A 16,706-nucleotide genomic window follows, 5' to 3' on the forward strand; every position below is an offset into this window, starting at 1 on the left:
ATTGGCTAAGCGAACCACAGTTGGTAGGAAACTTTTCCCGCCAAGAATGCGTCCACTGCAGAAAAAACAACCACAGTCCAGATAATTGTTATTTCAAAAAAGTTAGATGTCATCTATGTGAAAAAGAGGGCACATCAGATGCAAATGTCCACGAAAGTATCAATAAGGGGAAAAAAGGAGAAAAAGCGAAGATCTAGATACGGAAAACACCCCTCGGAGTAAAAATCGTGGATGAAAGGGATGAAAGCCCTAGCAGTGGAACTCATGATTCGGAGGAAGACAAGGGACTGGCAGTAATGTATATTCATGGATTTAAGGATAAGAAATCAGAAATCTACACCCATGTGAAAATCAACAACGAATCTCTTTGAATGGAGTTGGACACGGGGACAGCAGTGTTGTTTATGCCAGTAAATTTAAAAACATGATTGTTACATCACCTCACCATTAAAGAGTGCAACATGGAGTTAAAGATGGTCACAGGGGAGAAAGTCAAAGTGTTTGGAAAATACAAAGTAAACATGGAATATAAAAGACAGACACCAAAAAGATTATCCTTCTACATCATTGACACCAAGAAGAAACTAGTTATCACACATTCAACTAGTTTGGATGGAAATTGGATCCATAATGAACATATACCTAGAGGATGAGGCCAAGCCAAAACTGGATCAAGTGCTTAAGAAATATTAGATGGTTTTTGAAAAAGGCCTGGGGAAAATCCAAGGAGTCCAGGCGAAGTTACACTTGAAATCATGTTCCGTAAGCCCAGAATGTTACAGTTTTCACTAAAGGGAAAGACTGAATCAGAACTTAACAGAATGGATGAAGGGATCCTGGAAAGAACTCATTACAGTGATTGGGCAGCTCCCATCGTGCCAGTGCAAAAAGCCAATGGACAAACCCAAATTTGTGTTGATTACGAAGTTACCATTAATCAGACTCGACAAATACCTGAGCATCCTATACCCAAAGCTGAGGAATTTTTCCAGGCCCTGAATGGGGGTAAGAAATTCATGAAACTGGACTTATCCCAAGATATGAGCAAGTAGAATTGAATGAGGCCTCAAAGAAAAATGTGGCAATCAATACTCATTTGCCTATACCCACATACCATATGGAATATCAGCAACCCTGGCAATATTTCAAGTGGACATGGGTAAATTATTGCATGGCATAAATCTAGGATGCGACTTTGATGACATCATAATTACCTATCTAACCTAGAAAGGGTCCTAACCTAATTGCAACAAGCAAACATCTGTCTGCGCCTGGACAAATGTGTATTTATGTTACCTTCTGTAACATATTTAGGCTTTACAATTAATAGTGAAGGAGTCTGAATAGATACTGAAGCTGTCCACAGAGCACCCAATCTAACAAATCGAGCTGAATTGCAGTTATTCCTGTGTTTAATTAACCATTATTGGAATCATATTCCAAACAGATTATTGCTGTGCAGCCTTCTGTACCAATTGTTAAAAGAAAAGAAATAGTCCTGGAAAGACCAAAACAAGTAACGCGGACAAGTGTTTGAAAGAACTACCAACATCAAGCGACAATGCTCTTGACGACTACAACACAGAAAAGAAAGTGACCCTTGTGGTGCATGCTTCACCAGTGGTGTTGTCACAGGTGACGGAAAAAGGGGAACAACCAGTGGCTTATGCGTCCCGATCTTTGACCGCTTGTGAATGTAATTACGCACAACTGGAAAAAGAAAGGCCTTGCCATAATATTTGGTGTAAAACGATTCTATCAACACATATGGTAACAGACAATAAATTACTGACTTTGATTCTAAGCCCTAAATAGGGGATACCTGTGCTAGCTGCAACAAGAATTGTATTATCATCATGTATTTCATATTAAAGACATTATTACATCTGTATTTTGAAATATTTGAATGCATGTATGGTTAAATGTTTAAATAAAATATTCAAACAAAAAAGAAAAAAGATGCATATTCTTCAGTCAAGTGGATTGACTGTTAGAGCAAGGATTTAGGTTTTCAGGGCTAGGACAACTGAAACCAGGAGGATAAACCACTAGCACAGTGTAGTGAACTGGGAATTCGCTACTGGAGCAATGCTCTAAGGACTGGCTCCTCCCCAGACTCCACACCATGCATATCCCGATATAAACCCTGGATCCCCGCCAAAACCCCAGTTCAGTCCACAGACCATGTGTGCCATTCTTATTGAAGAAAAGCATGTTGTACTCTCTCTGGTATTTGGTGCTCTCTGTCGCACTACAATTTTATTCAATAAGAACAGGATGGAAGCGCAGTTGAATCCGGCGATGTTCCTCATCGACCCTTTGTCCCCGGAGGCCCCGGAAGAGTTCGCATACTGGCTGGAGTGCTTCTAAATGTACCTGTCAGTCACACAAGTGGTCTACTCAATGGTTGAGGTCAAGACGTCAGTGCTCCACTCTCGCGTCAGACCTAAAGGATCCGTGATCAACAGGGGCTGTATGATATGCAGCAGTTGTTGAAAAGCTGAAGACCCACTACATGACGCTCCAAAGTGTCATCCTATCGAGGCATCAACTCTTGCAATGGAAACTGTGGCCTGGTGAGTCCTCATCCCACAAGCAATCGCGAGGAACTGGAGGTATGAGGACGGCACAGCCCAAGAACAGGAGGATGAGTAGATCCGGGATGCTCTGGTCTCTGGGGTGCAGTCCAAATACATTTGGCAGCGGTTGCTGGAAAAAGGCAGCATGGCACTGTCTGACAACGTACTACTGGCCAAGTCTCTGGAGATGGGCCAGCTGACAGGTAGAGCTCTGCCGACATTTCCAGATCTCCTGACAGGTTAAACTTGTAAATGTTGTAAAAAAATTGACTATCCAATGTTCTCTGTTTTCACCCCCAGGCTTCATTCAAAAGGAAGGGGTGAATGTAGTGAACTGGAAATTCACTACTGGAGTGATGCTCTAAGGACTGGCTCCTCCCCTGACTCTGTCCCCCCACCCCGCATATCCCAATATAAGCCCTGGACCCCCGCCAAAATCCCAGTTCAGTCCACAGTCCATCTTATTGAATAAAAGTGTGTTGTACTCTTTCTGGTCTTGAGTGCTCTCTGTCATGGTACAAGCAGCAACCAACAAAAGGTGAAAGTAGTGTATGTGTATATATATATATATATATATATATATATGTGTGTGTGTGTGTGTGTGTTCCTACCTTCTGCTCCTCCTTTATCATCACAGTAAGAAAATCAAGACAAGATGCAAGCTTTCAATTACTTTCTGAGATACAGGGTGAAACCTCATCACTTTGTCACTGTATTCTGTCGTCCCTTTGCCTTTGCTCCCTTGAATATCCTCTGTTCCTATAGCCATCTCACCTCCACAAACTGCAACTCCTTGCATGAACATCTTCAGCACTCCATCTCTTACCCCACCTTCATAGACATCTACTTTACAGTTCCCAGCCCTCTCCTGATCTATCTTTCACAATCCAGCACCTGAATACTCCATCTTTGAAGTGAAGTGAGACATTTCTGTATTTAGGGACTTCTGTAAATACAAACTATTTTTGCTCTAGAGTTGCCATCTTTGCTGCTGGGTGAGAGAATATGCACTGATATATTTTGCTTGCAGAATTCATTGGTGGCATATTTAGGTTTATAGAAAAGTATTTCACTGAGTAGGTGCCAAGTTCAAACAAAAGTTCCCTTCATTAAAAGTATACATCCTCCCAAGCACCACACTGGCAAAAGTGAACTTTCTATAAACATGGATTAAAATGTATAGAAACACGTAATATGGAAATACTTTCACCACCAGTCACACGCACACAGCTCTGACCCATAATGTTTGAACATTATCACAATATTAGCACTGCTGACAAAATCGACGACTGGCAGTGTGGTAGGGTTTAAAATTTACTGATTAAAATCATTTATTGTGCAAAAACTCCTGAAGTAGCCAAAATAAAGGAAAACTGCAATTTGCAGAAAATGATCACTTTCACAATTCTCTTAATACTTGAATGCATTTTTCTAACTTGTTATCTTGGCATTTGGGGAAAGTATGAGAACAACTGTGGAATTAAACCACAGGATGAATTAATGATTTGTGGAAGAGAGGGTTGTAAAGGAAGAAATATATTAAAATATTCAGGATGATCATCAAACATCTGTAAGTTGGGAAATATTTTTGGAAGAGATGGAGCCCATATTTACAGAATATGGGTGTAAATATTTCAATGAAGTTCTGAGATTCCCTTTCTCCTTAAGGTCTCAATATACTACAAGAAACTTTAAAGTAATAGGCACCCCTCTTGAGGGTCTCTTGTCCCTTTCTTTTACTTCTGTTTTCTCTCTTTTCTCTTTTGTAGGGGGTTAGAGGGTGTCGGGGTGATATATGGGGGGGGGGGTTCTCACTTATTTTTCTCTCTTTTTTATGTGCCACATACATTTGTATTGATTTTTTTTGGTTCTAAATTCATAAATAAAATGTTAAAAATAAGTTGGGTAATATTTTATAAAGTAAAATAATAATTAAAGAGAGAGGTCTCAAAGTGCATGTGAACCTTTTTGCAATATTATTACAAGCTGTATCTTCATTTAATCAAAAAGGAAATTAATGCACAGAAAAAAAAAACTAAAATCACAACAGAAAATATTGGAAAATCTCAACAGGACTGCCAGCGAAACAGAATTCGGGATGATAGTCCTTTATCAGAATAGTTATTCAGCTCCTCTTCCAATTCAACTATTCCTGTCTCACTGTGAATAAACGAAGTTCTAACCTGTTAAAATCATCTACTTTATTTTAACCTAAGATGTGTGCTTATAATATTTTTTTTATCAGTGGACTTGGTCTGTCAAACATTAAGACTCTAAACCCATTCCTGAACATAATAAGAACATGAGAAATAGGAGCAGGAGTCGGCCATCCGGCCCATGGAGTCTGCTCCACCATTCAATAAGATCATGGCTGATCTGATCATTGACTCAACTCCACCTACCTGCCTTTTCCCCATATCCCTTAATTCCTTTATTATGTAAAAATTTATCAAACTAAACCTACAATATGTTTAATGAAGTAGCCTTAACTGCTACCCTGGGTAGAGAATTCCACAGATTCACTACTCTCTGGGAAAAACAGTTTTTCCTCATCTCCGTCTTAAATCTACTCCCCTGAATCTTGAGGCTGTGTCCTCTGGTTCTGGTATCACCTACCAGTGAAAACAACTTTCCTGCCTCTATCTTTCATAATTTTATATGTTTCTATAAAATCTCCTCTCATTCTTCTGAATTCGAGTGAGTATAAACCTCCTCATCTCCGGGATCAACCTCTGCACTGCCTCCAAGGCCAGTATTTCCTTCCTCAAGCACAGAGACCAGAACTGCACACAGTACTCCTAGCGCGGCCTCACCTTGTACAGTTGTAGCACACCCTCCCTGCTCTTGCATTCAATTTCTCTAGCGATGAAAGCCACTGTTCCATTTGCCTTCTTAATAACCTCAGACCCATGCATCCCTGTACAGGAATTATAGGAATCTACCTGGCAATATATTCGCATGTAAATGTTGATAGTTTAAAAAAGGCTATCTGAGGGCTTGAGATGAATATGACCAATAAGTTTGATTGTGGAAAAAACGAGATGGTATTAACAGAAGTGCTGGCAGAACACCCAGTGCTTTTTTAAAGCTTAAAACTCATCTATCAATTGTGAAACTGAAATCAAGTAAATTTTGCTTGGAAGGAGAATGCAATATGCAAAGTATGTGCTACTGAGTACTTGTTCATACATCGAGAAGGAACCAAGAGAACTCTTAATAGACAAAACATATGCCTACCTAAACAGAACTATTATTGTAGTCATGGAAATAAAAGTAATTTAGAAGTATAAAAGATCTCATTATTTCCTGCACAACAAGGCTTTTTAAACATAAACATTAAAAATTTAACAGTGGTAAATGTATCTTAGAACTGAAGCGACAAAACAAAGAACAGAGAACAATACAGCATAGGTGCAGGTCCTTTGACCTACTGTGTCTCCGCCAAACACAGTGCCAAATTAAAATATATGTTTTGTAGCTATGGTTAAAAAGATGATACTGTTGTGAGGAAACTGATTCTAGTAAATAAATGGGGACTTATCTCACCACCCTGTGTAAAATTTTACTTTGATCACATTTGACAGCATTCTCGCACTGATACACATTGGCAATGAAGGACAGCACTGGGGTATGAGAGTGGGTTTCACAAAGACACACGTACTAAGATACTAAAGAGAATAAAGCAGGCTGGATTGTGCTTGATTCGGTCCACCAAAAGCACAGGACCACCATTCTCAACCACCTAAAAGTCTTTGTTCTGTGATTCCAGCTGGCTGCATCAACTACATGTCTGGCCATCGCGCCCTGAAGCCCCACCCCCAGCACAACCCTGGAAATCAGGTTACCAAAGGCTTGTTTAATTGCTTCTACACAGTTAGTACAGTGGTTAGGACAATGCTACTACAGTGTTAGTGACCCAGGTTCAAATCTGGCGCTGTCTGTCAGGAGTTTGTACATTCTCCCTGTGACCTGCATGGGGTTCCTCAGGGTTTCTTCCCACATCCCAAAGCTAATCAGGGTTAGAAGGTTAATTGGTCACTTGGGTATTTGGACAGCACATTCTCATTAGCCTGAAGGACCTGTTATTGTGCTGTGTCTCTAAATTACCTGTCTCTGATAGTCAGACATTTAGAAACTCTTGAAATTGACTTTGGTCATTGTGTAACCAAGACGTTTATAAAATTATTCTCCAATCCGAAATCAGGGATGAACTCGTGGCCTTCATATCAGGAGACTCAGCCCTCTGCAAGTAATCCAAGCACAATCTCTGCAAGGCCATTTGAGATGCCAGGAGATAACACTGCATCAAGCCCAAAGGAACATCACAGATATGCGCCAACTGTGGCAAGGCAAGCACACTATCCACGGAATACAAAGGAAAGCCTAGCAGTTCCAAAAGCAAAAGGGAAATACTACCAAATGAGTTCAATATGTTTAATGCTTCCTTGAACAGGGAGCCAACAGGGAGGTGACCCACATCAACTCCAACAATCAATGTCACACCCATAGCCACTATTGATGAAATCAGGGCAGCCTCCATCAGGTGAACCTACAGAAAGCCACTGGCCCAGATGCAGTTCTGGGATGCATCCAAAGACTTGGGAAGATCAGCTGTCGGCCGTATTTGCAGACAATTTTAATCTCTCCCTAAAACAGGCCAAAGTCCCCATTTTGTTCACGAAGGTCGCCATCATACCAATATCATAAGCTAAGAGACCACTGGCCGGTGGCTCTGACATCCACCAACATGAAATGCTTTGAGAGGCTGATCATGGCTCACATTAACTTTTACTTCCCAGCCAGCCCTGACCCACTTCAATTTGCCTATCAACCAAACAGAACCATGGCAGGTTCACCACGGTCCTGTCTTCAATACCATAGTCCCCAGCAAACTTATTCCAAACTTTAAGATTTAATCCTCAGCAACTCCTTCTTAAAATTGGATCCTTAACTTTCTGTCAAACAGACCACCATCAGGGATAATGGATAACAACATCTCCTCCATGATCAGACTCAACACCAGTGCTCCTCAAAGATGTGTCCCCTACACTACGCCGTCTACACCCATGACTGTGCAGCTAAATATCATTCTATCTCCTTCTTCAAATTTGCTGATGACACCACAGAAATGGGACGGATATCAAATATCGATGAGGCATAATGCAAGAAAGAGATTGAAATCTTGTGGCCTGGTGCCAAGAATACAACCTCTCTCTCTCAATACCAACGAATCGAAAGATCTGAATGAAATTGATACAAGGAGGGGAAGGGTTCTCCAGCTCCTGTTCTAAATTGCCAACCCAACAGAGAAAGGAGAAGGCAGCAGCCCTTAAGTAAGAAACGAAACAATGAGCACTCTCCTTCCAAATAGTTAATGAAACAAAAATATCACCTGATCAGAATGATGTTATTTCTTTAAAAATGATAGCTACAAAGAAATTATATATTGAAGCCACAAAATAAATGAGCAAAAACAATTAATTTATCTCTCCCCATATTTTGCTCACATTCCCTGGCCTTCTCCCTATTTTTTCCTTCCAGATTCTTTCTCATTCTGCAATTCCTTGGAAAGAAAATGGCATGGGCCTAATGGCATCGACCTCTCCTTGCACTCTTGCCTTTGCACAAGGGTGCCTCATGCAACACAAGGCTCAGCGCAGGGGACCAGGGAAAGTTGGGGCTCTCTGCCTGCAAACCTGGTGTCACGTTCTCTGCAATACACAACTGTGCTGGAGAAACTCTACATGTCACACAGCCAAAACAGGCAGGCTCCTGAATAAAATGGTGGGGAAGGTGGCAGGAGGAAAGGAGATGGGAAGGAGCCCATCAAGTAACAAATCAAAGGTAAGTACATGTGGGAGGATAGAAGAAAAAAACTGAGGTGTTTAGGGAGAGGGTCAATGAACAACAGGAGACAGGAAAAGGGAAGAAAGGTACTGCTTGCCCCTCCCTCCCTCCTCTCCTCTCTTCCTCTCGCCTTGCCACAACTCTTTATTCAAGTGCCTGCCTGTTTTTGCTTATATCTGACAAAGAGCCCAGGCCTGAAATGTTAGTTACCCTTTATGTCCTATGGATATGCGTTACCTGTTGAGTTTCTCCAGCTTAACTTAACCCCAGCATCTACACACTTTCTAATGTATCATCCGTCTTTTTACCTGTGTTTTTTTTTCTATCTCCTGTTTTCTCCTGCCACTTCTCATATGCTACAATTTCCATCCCCCCCCTCCCCATTCCCCCTCATCTCTATGATAGGCAACGCTGACTTCCCCCCTTATGAGCCGGCAAGTACCTGGTTAATCGTGTAAGTCAGCCTTTAAAAGCTCTAAAGGAGATAAAGCCACAATAACAACTTGCTAAAGCAAGAATGTCCCAGTTTTGCAATGTTTTTAAAAATTAAATTTGGACATAGGCCTTTCTGCCCCATGACCCATGCTGCCCAAATTTCTCAATCAACCTACAAACCCCGCACGATTTTGAGGGTGGGAAGAAAATAGAGGACCTGGAAAAAATCCACGCAGACACGGTAAAAATAAACTCCTTACAGACAATTCTGGATTCAAAATCTGTTGCTGGTGCTGAGAAAGCGTTGTGCTAACCGTTACCCTAATCGTGCCACACCACCATAATGGCATCATTTTCTGGGGTAGTAATTGGCATCCATTCTTCAAAATGGGTGATTTCCAATTTATGGGCAGTTATGAATTTCAATCACAACCCATGTTTCAAACAGTCAGCATGTAAATCCTGTACATCAAGAGATACCTATTGCAAGGTTTTGTGTAATTCTAACCTCAAAATATCAGTGATATTACATTTTGCATCCAATGAAACTATGATCATTATTATTGAAGGAAATATGGATTGAATAAAAAGCAATATTCATCAAGTTTTTGCTCGGATTTTTCTTCATCAGTAAATAATTTTAGTAAGACTAGAGTGGGTATTTTGAGGATACTTTAAAATAAAATATCATCACTTTTATTCAGAGATTTGTGCATATTTTGAATTAGGCACAGTTCATTCAATCAAAGGAATAAGGCCACATTTATTTCCTTGTATCTAACTTCTGGAAGAATTGATGATGAATTGATATCTTGCATGGGCTAATATTCTGCTGTCTCCCATGGACTATCGGCAGGAGTTGGAATCTGATTCAGAAAATGGAACAGATGTAATTCTGAACAATCAAAACCAGAAGGTGCATCTTCCCAGCTCACCACTTGGTTCAACATCTACCGTGGCAAGTCCAGGGGCTAAACCAAAGACTGGGGTAGGTTTGGAAAATTTAATCAAACCAAATCATTTTCTGGCATTGGAAGATTTTGTAATGAAACATAGTTATACTTAGACCAAGACCAAAACTTTAAGGAAACCAGTCAAGATGGTATTAACTAAAATCAATATGTAACCATAGATATAATAGCTATAAATCAGTTATACAATTATTTGGATAGCCAGAAATTGATTAGAGATCGTCAACATGGCTTTGTGCCTGGGTGGTCATGTTTAACCAATCTTATAGAGTTTTTCAAGGAGGTTACCAGGAAAGTTGATGAAGGAAAGGGTGTGGATGTTGTTAACATGGACTTTAGTAAGTCTTTTGACTAAGTCCCACATGGGACGTTAGTCAGGAAGGTTCAGACGCTGGATATTCATGATGAAGTAGTGAACTGAATTTGACAATGGGTGGATAGGAGAAGCCAGAGAGTAGTGGTGGATGATTGCTTCTCAGACTGGAGGCCTGTGACTAGTGGTCTGCCTCAGGGATGGGATCAGTGCTGGGGCCATTGTCATTTGTCATCTATATCAATGATCCGGATAATAATGTGGTAAATTGGATCAGCAATTTCCAGATGATACTAAGATTGGAGGGGTTGTGGACAATGAGGAAGGTTTTCAGAACTTGCAAAGAGGTCTGGACCAGCTGGAAAAAAAAGGGGCTGAAAAAATCAGATGGAATTTAATATAGACAAGTGTGAGGTGTTGTATTTTGGAAGGACAAGCCAAGAAAGGGCATGCATGGTAAATGGTAGGGCACTAAGGCATGCGGTAGAGCAGAGGGATCTGGGAATACAGATTCATAATTCCCTAAAAGAGCCATCACAGGTGTAGAGGGTTATAAAGATAGCTTTTGGCATATTGGCCTTCATAAATCAAAGTATTGAGTGTAGAGTTGGGATGTTATGGTAAAATTGGAGGCCAGATTTGGAGTATTTTGGGCAGTTTTGGTCACCTAGCTACAGGAAAGGTATCAATAAGATGGGAAAAGTGCAAAGGATTTACTAGAATGTTGCTTGGACTTCAAGAATTGAGTTACATGGAAAGTTTAATCAGGTTAGGACTTTATTCTATGGATTGTAGAAAAATGAGGGGAGATTTGATAGAGGTATTTAAAATTATGAGGGTAATAGATAGAGTAAATATAGATAGGGTAGGTGAGATACAAAACTAGAGGACATGTATTAAGAATGAAAGGGGAAACATTTAGGGGGAACATGAGGGGGGAGCTTCTACACACAGAGAACAGTGGGAGCTTCCAGCTAAGGTGGTGAATTCAGGCTCAATTTTAACATTTAAGAAGAATTTGGACAGGTATATGGATGGGAGGGGTATGGAGGACTCTGAGCAGGGTGCAAATCAGAGTGACTAGGAAAAGTAAATTGTTTAGGCACAGATTAGAAGGGCTGTTTCTGTGCTGTAATGTTCTATGGGTGAGTGCATAACATAGGAGAATCACAAATGGAGAAGATGATCATGTAGCAAAGACAGAACATACATCATATATCACTGCACAGATACCATCTCAGACTGAGCCAGTTTCCAGACTCAAAGATAAAACAGCAGAAGAACATATATAGGTTTACATGGAAGATGTAATTAAAAAGAACATTTGGGTTGCAGAGGCCTTCAAGAAGAATCTGTCATTTGTCATGCACCATCAATAGAGTCTTAACAACCCCTTAAGAAGCAAGAAAGTGTGTCAAAGTTTGTTGAGACAATGGTTTCTGGGAGTGTAGGTACTTCTTCAGAATAGTTAGACTTTAACACTATTTCAAAAAAGATTTCCCCAATCAGCCATACAAAATTTAAATGACAAACCCAAAAGCAAAAGAGAGCCCAGCAGATATCCAGCCTGCAGAGAGTGGATGCAGCCCAGCCTTGAAATAGGGAACAATGAAAAAATCAATCTCCAAACATGGAATGGCTGAAAAGTAAACATATTTTTACTTTACTGGTTTCTTGAAACAACTTTAACTTTCTTTAGTGCCTGCAAAAACCCTTTTTATCATATATAAATTAATTTAATAGTGACTTCATCCAAATAACCATATCATGAAAGGATGTAGATCTAATTACCAGTAATGGAAGTATGGTGTTGGCTGTTGGTTAGATAAGACCTTCTGCTTGTTCATTAAAATGCCCACTGGAACTCTATAAAGAGGCTACATGTCATCAGTGACCTATTCCAGTGTAGAAGGCACTTCACTGTGGAGTTTGCACTGCATGTCCTTGTGGAGTGGGCACTCTCAGACATGCTACCATAATGTTAAATTGTGGTGTTTGTGGTCATTTTCACTCCCAATTTTTCTCCTCTCCGATATTCTCCTGAAAGTTCTGTTGTTTGCAGAGCTTCAACCCAGTGGCTTATCTATGAAACCACATAGCTGAGCTCAGTACTACCCTCACCTGATGCACACATACGTTGATTATCTGGACAGACACTTGGTGACAGACAGCAGTGAAAATTCAAACAGATGTTTTGCCTGAAAAAAATCAGAATATTACAAAATGAATTTTCATCATCCTTTCTGGTCAATGCCCCAGCATTTAATACAGGTAGCACAGATAGTGTAGTGGATAGCCAATGCTATCACAGAGACCTGGGTTCCAATCCAGCACAGACTGTAAGGAGTTTGTATGTTCTCCCCATGTCTGCATGGGTGTTCTCTGAGTGCTCCAATTTCCATCTACCCTTCAAAAACACACAGTATTGGTAAGATGGCACAGGTTTCATGGCCCAGAAGGGCCTTCTACCAAGTTGTATCATTAAAATCAAATTTAAAAAAATTAAGTTGCAAAGACTTGGTCAAAAAAATCATTGAAGCTGCACATCATGAATTGAAAAATGTGATGGCAGACACACTTATCCTGAAACCAGATGGAATAGGTGGGCTGTGGGGGCCCAGCATATGGAACCAGAATGCAAATTGGTGGTTGGGGAATCAAGAAAGCCAACAACATAAGAAAAGCATTTGAGATCCACACTGGAAAAAAACAGGATTGGAAATATTATCAGGAGGAGGGGATGTGGGGAGGAGCTGTGAACTGACTGTAGGCTCTTTGTTGTGGCAGATTGGTAAACAGAGTAAGGAATAAAGCTTCCTTTATGAAAGGCACTCATCTCCCAAAAGCAGTAGTTTCGATTCAGCAAGGTCAGGGAGTCATAAAGAGATACAACACAGAAACAAGCTCTTTGACTAATCGAGACTGCAACCTCCATCATCTGCCCATTTTACTATATCCTACATTAATCATATTTTTCATTCTCCCTGCACTCTCATCAACTCTCTCCAAATTCTACCATTCGACTGCACTACAGGCAATTTACAGCAGCCAATCAATACACTGATCTGCACTTGTTGAGATGTGGAAAGAAACCAGAGCATCTGGGGGAAACCTACACAGGCACAGGGAGAAGGTGAAAACTCTACGCAGACAGCATCCAGGGTTAGAATTGAACCTGGTTTCCTATTACAGAGCCACTGTGTTGCTTTCAAATGTAGCAAAGTTTACCATCTGGTCCACTCTGTACTTATAGGCACATTAACCCTAATAAATATTAGACTTTATCTGCTTAGAAAAAAAGTAGTAAAACTCACATTAACTATTGACCTATTTAATGCACTTTCTTTAAAAGAACATTTGTATGTGGCAACCTGAGAAATACACAAGATTCCAGTGAGTAAACTCACTGGTGCAGTAACTTACAAATGAAGTCATACAGAACGGCTGCTCAGACTCACCCCTGCTCTACCTTTTGTAATCTCCCCGTATGCTAACACCATCTTCATAGTACAACATTACAGCCTTGTAATTACTGTAGTTCTGGAAACCAGTGGCAATATACCATAGATTGCAGCATCCTAGTCCATTTTCCATTGAGTGCATTGATTTCTCTGCAGCATACCGCATGGAAACAGGTTATTCAACTCAACTCATCCACTCCAACAAGTGTGCACCCTTCCATATTAACTTCATCTCCCATAACTTAGCCTTCTATGCCTAAGCAATTCAAATGATCATCGAGACACTTCTTACATGCTTTCAGCTATGCAGCTTCAATCATTCTCTCATGCACTTGGGTACGTCTTGCTGTGTGAAGAAGGTCCCCTTCATATCTCTTCTGAGTATTTTCCCCCCTTACCTTAAATCTATCTCCTCTATTTGTATCTACCTCTGATATGGAAAAAGGTTTATTGCATTACAATTCATAATTTTACATACCTCAACCATGTCCCCTCACAGCATTCGCCACTCCGGTGAGAAAAGATCAAGCCTCCCCGGTCTTTCCTCATAACTAAATGGCTTCATAACAGCAAAGATCTTGGTGAATCTCCTCTGCACCTGCTGCACTTCCTTCCTATAGCATGGTGATCAGACTTGCATGGAAAACAGTTCTAATTATTATGCTACATAAAGCAACTTAATAAATCCCCAGTCAGATCTCCAGCTGAAGTCTGACCAAAGTTTTATGAAGTTGGAACATGAGCTCTCTATTCAATACCCAGACTAATAAAGGCCAGTATCCCAATTGCCTTCATGTCTTTAAATATTTTATTTAATCAACATATATAATAATAACAAACAATAATAAATCACAATATTACAGTGTTAACAGATATATGCTAAAAATATATAAAAGGATAAAAAAACTAAAACCTAAAAAGAAACTAAACTAAAAACTCAAAAAAACTCTAAAACCCTCCCCCTCCCAAATCTAATCTAATCCCATAACTAAAATACATAATAACATAACTGCATATTGATTTTGATTGCATTAGATGACACTCAAAGATCCCAAAAATATCATAAAGTTATAATTCATTCAGGGAAAAACTTCACTGGTCAGGAGGATTTTAAAAATATATATATTTTTAATCTCATAATTCCAGCAAATGGGTTCTAAATTTGTAGAAATAAGGAATATTTACTCCTTAAATTATATTTTTTTACTAAAGGAATACAACTTTGAATTTCTGCAAGCCATCTTTCTAATGTTACCCCAATTGCCTTCTTAAGCACATTATCAGCCTGTGTTGCCACCTTCAAGGATCTATAAGCTTTTATTCCATGCTCTTCTGTTCCTCAATATTCCCTGGAACCCTACCATTCATGATGTGGGCCCAGGCCTCTCTTGAATTCCCAAAATGAATTGCCTCAACTTTATGTGAATTAAACTCCATCTGCCATTTGTCAGCCCTTATCACCAACATATCAATATCTCTCTGCAGCTAAATGCTACCCTGCTCAGTATAAACAAATCTATTTAGCTTCATTTCACCAACATGTGCCTCCCATAAGCACATCCAAGTCATTCACATATATTACAAACAGTAATGATACTTGTGGGAAACCACTACTCATAGGCTTTCAATCATAAAAACAACTCCAACCCTCTTATCTCCTATTTTAGATCTGGTTTGTCAGCATGCCTTGGATTCCATGGGCTATAAACTTTTGAATCAATATCCCTTGCGGAACCTGATCACAGTCCATGTAGAACCATAGAATACAACTCAGAAATAGCCATTCAGCCCATCTAGACCTTGCCAAATTATTATTCTGCTTAATCCCATTGATTGGATGGAACATACCCCCCACATCCCATCCATGTACCTTTCCAAATTTTTCTTAAATGTTGTGACCAATCCCACATCCACCACTTCCACTGGCTGTTCTTTCTACACTCTCACCATTCAATGAGTGAACACATTCCCCTTAATGTTCCCCTTAAACATCTCAACTTTCATGCTGAACCCATGTCTTCTAGTTCTTGTCTAACCCAACCTCAGTGGAAAAAGCTTGCTTACATTTACCTATCTACATTCCTCATAATCTTGTGTCCTCCTATCAAATTTTCCTAAAAGGCCCTAATCTAGTCAGGTAAATAAGAAAATCTGCATACGTTGGGATCTTGTGCAGCACCCAATAGTGCTGGAGAAACTCACCAGGTCATGCAATATCCGTAGGAAGTAAAAGGTTGTTGAGATTGTGGGCCCAAGCCCTTCCTTAGGCATGCCAAAAAACTCTATACTCTCAAACTTTTACCTATGAAGGCCTCCCAATTACCAAGCAAACCTTTGCCAGAAAACAACCTGACCCAATCCACACTTCATAAATCCTTTGCGAAAATTTACCTTTCCCCAATATAGCAGCTTGAGGACCTGAACTATCCTTTTCATAATTATTTTGAAACTAATTAAATACTGTTCACTAGATCCAAACTTTTCCCTTTACCCCCACCCCCGCTTCGGTCACAATAACATTGTTTAATCACTCTTGGAGTTTTTTGAGAAAGTTACTAGGAAACTTGGTGAAGGAAAGCCCATGGTTGTTATTTACATGGACTTTAGTGAGACCTTTGACAAGGTCCCACATAGGAAGTTATTTAGGAAGATTCATTCGCTCAGTGAGTGAGTAATGGATGTTTGTCTCTCTGACTAGAGGCTTGTCACTAGTGGTACTGCCTCCAGGATCAATGCTGGGTCCATGGTTGTTTGTCACACATATATCAATTATCTGGATGATCATGTGGTAAACTGAATCAGCAAGTTTCCAGATGACACAAAAGTTTGAGGAGTTGTAGCCAGTGAGGAAGGCTTTCAAAGCTTGCAAAGAGGAATATGGATCAGGTGGAAAAATGGGCTAGAAAATGGCAGATGGAATTTAATGCAGACAAATATGAGGTGCTGCAGGACAAGCCAAGCCATGGTAAATGGTAGGGCACTGAGGAGTGCGGTAGAATGGAGAGATCTAGGAATACAGATACATAATTCCCTGAAAGTGATATTACAGGTAAATAGGGTGGTAAATAGAGAGTTTTTGGCATGTTAGCCTTCATAGATC

General features: G+C 40.1%; 1 protein-coding gene across 1 annotated transcript in view; it reads left to right on the plus strand.

The window, feature by feature from the left end:
• The window catches only part of dlc1 (DLC1 Rho GTPase activating protein), a 477,663-nt gene that overhangs the window by 122,108 nt on the left and 338,849 nt on the right, over positions 1-16,706 (plus strand). The window contains exon 4 of the mRNA XM_069924597.1: positions 9,718-9,849. Within this exon, the coding sequence (XP_069780698.1) occupies positions 9,718-9,849 (132 nt within the window). The remainder of the gene's footprint in view (positions 1-9,717; positions 9,850-16,706) is intronic.

The sequence above is a fragment of the Narcine bancroftii genome, chromosome 3 (genome assembly GCF_036971445.1).
Source record: "Narcine bancroftii isolate sNarBan1 chromosome 3, sNarBan1.hap1, whole genome shotgun sequence".
NCBI lineage: Eukaryota > Metazoa > Chordata > Chondrichthyes > Torpediniformes > Narcinidae > Narcine > Narcine bancroftii.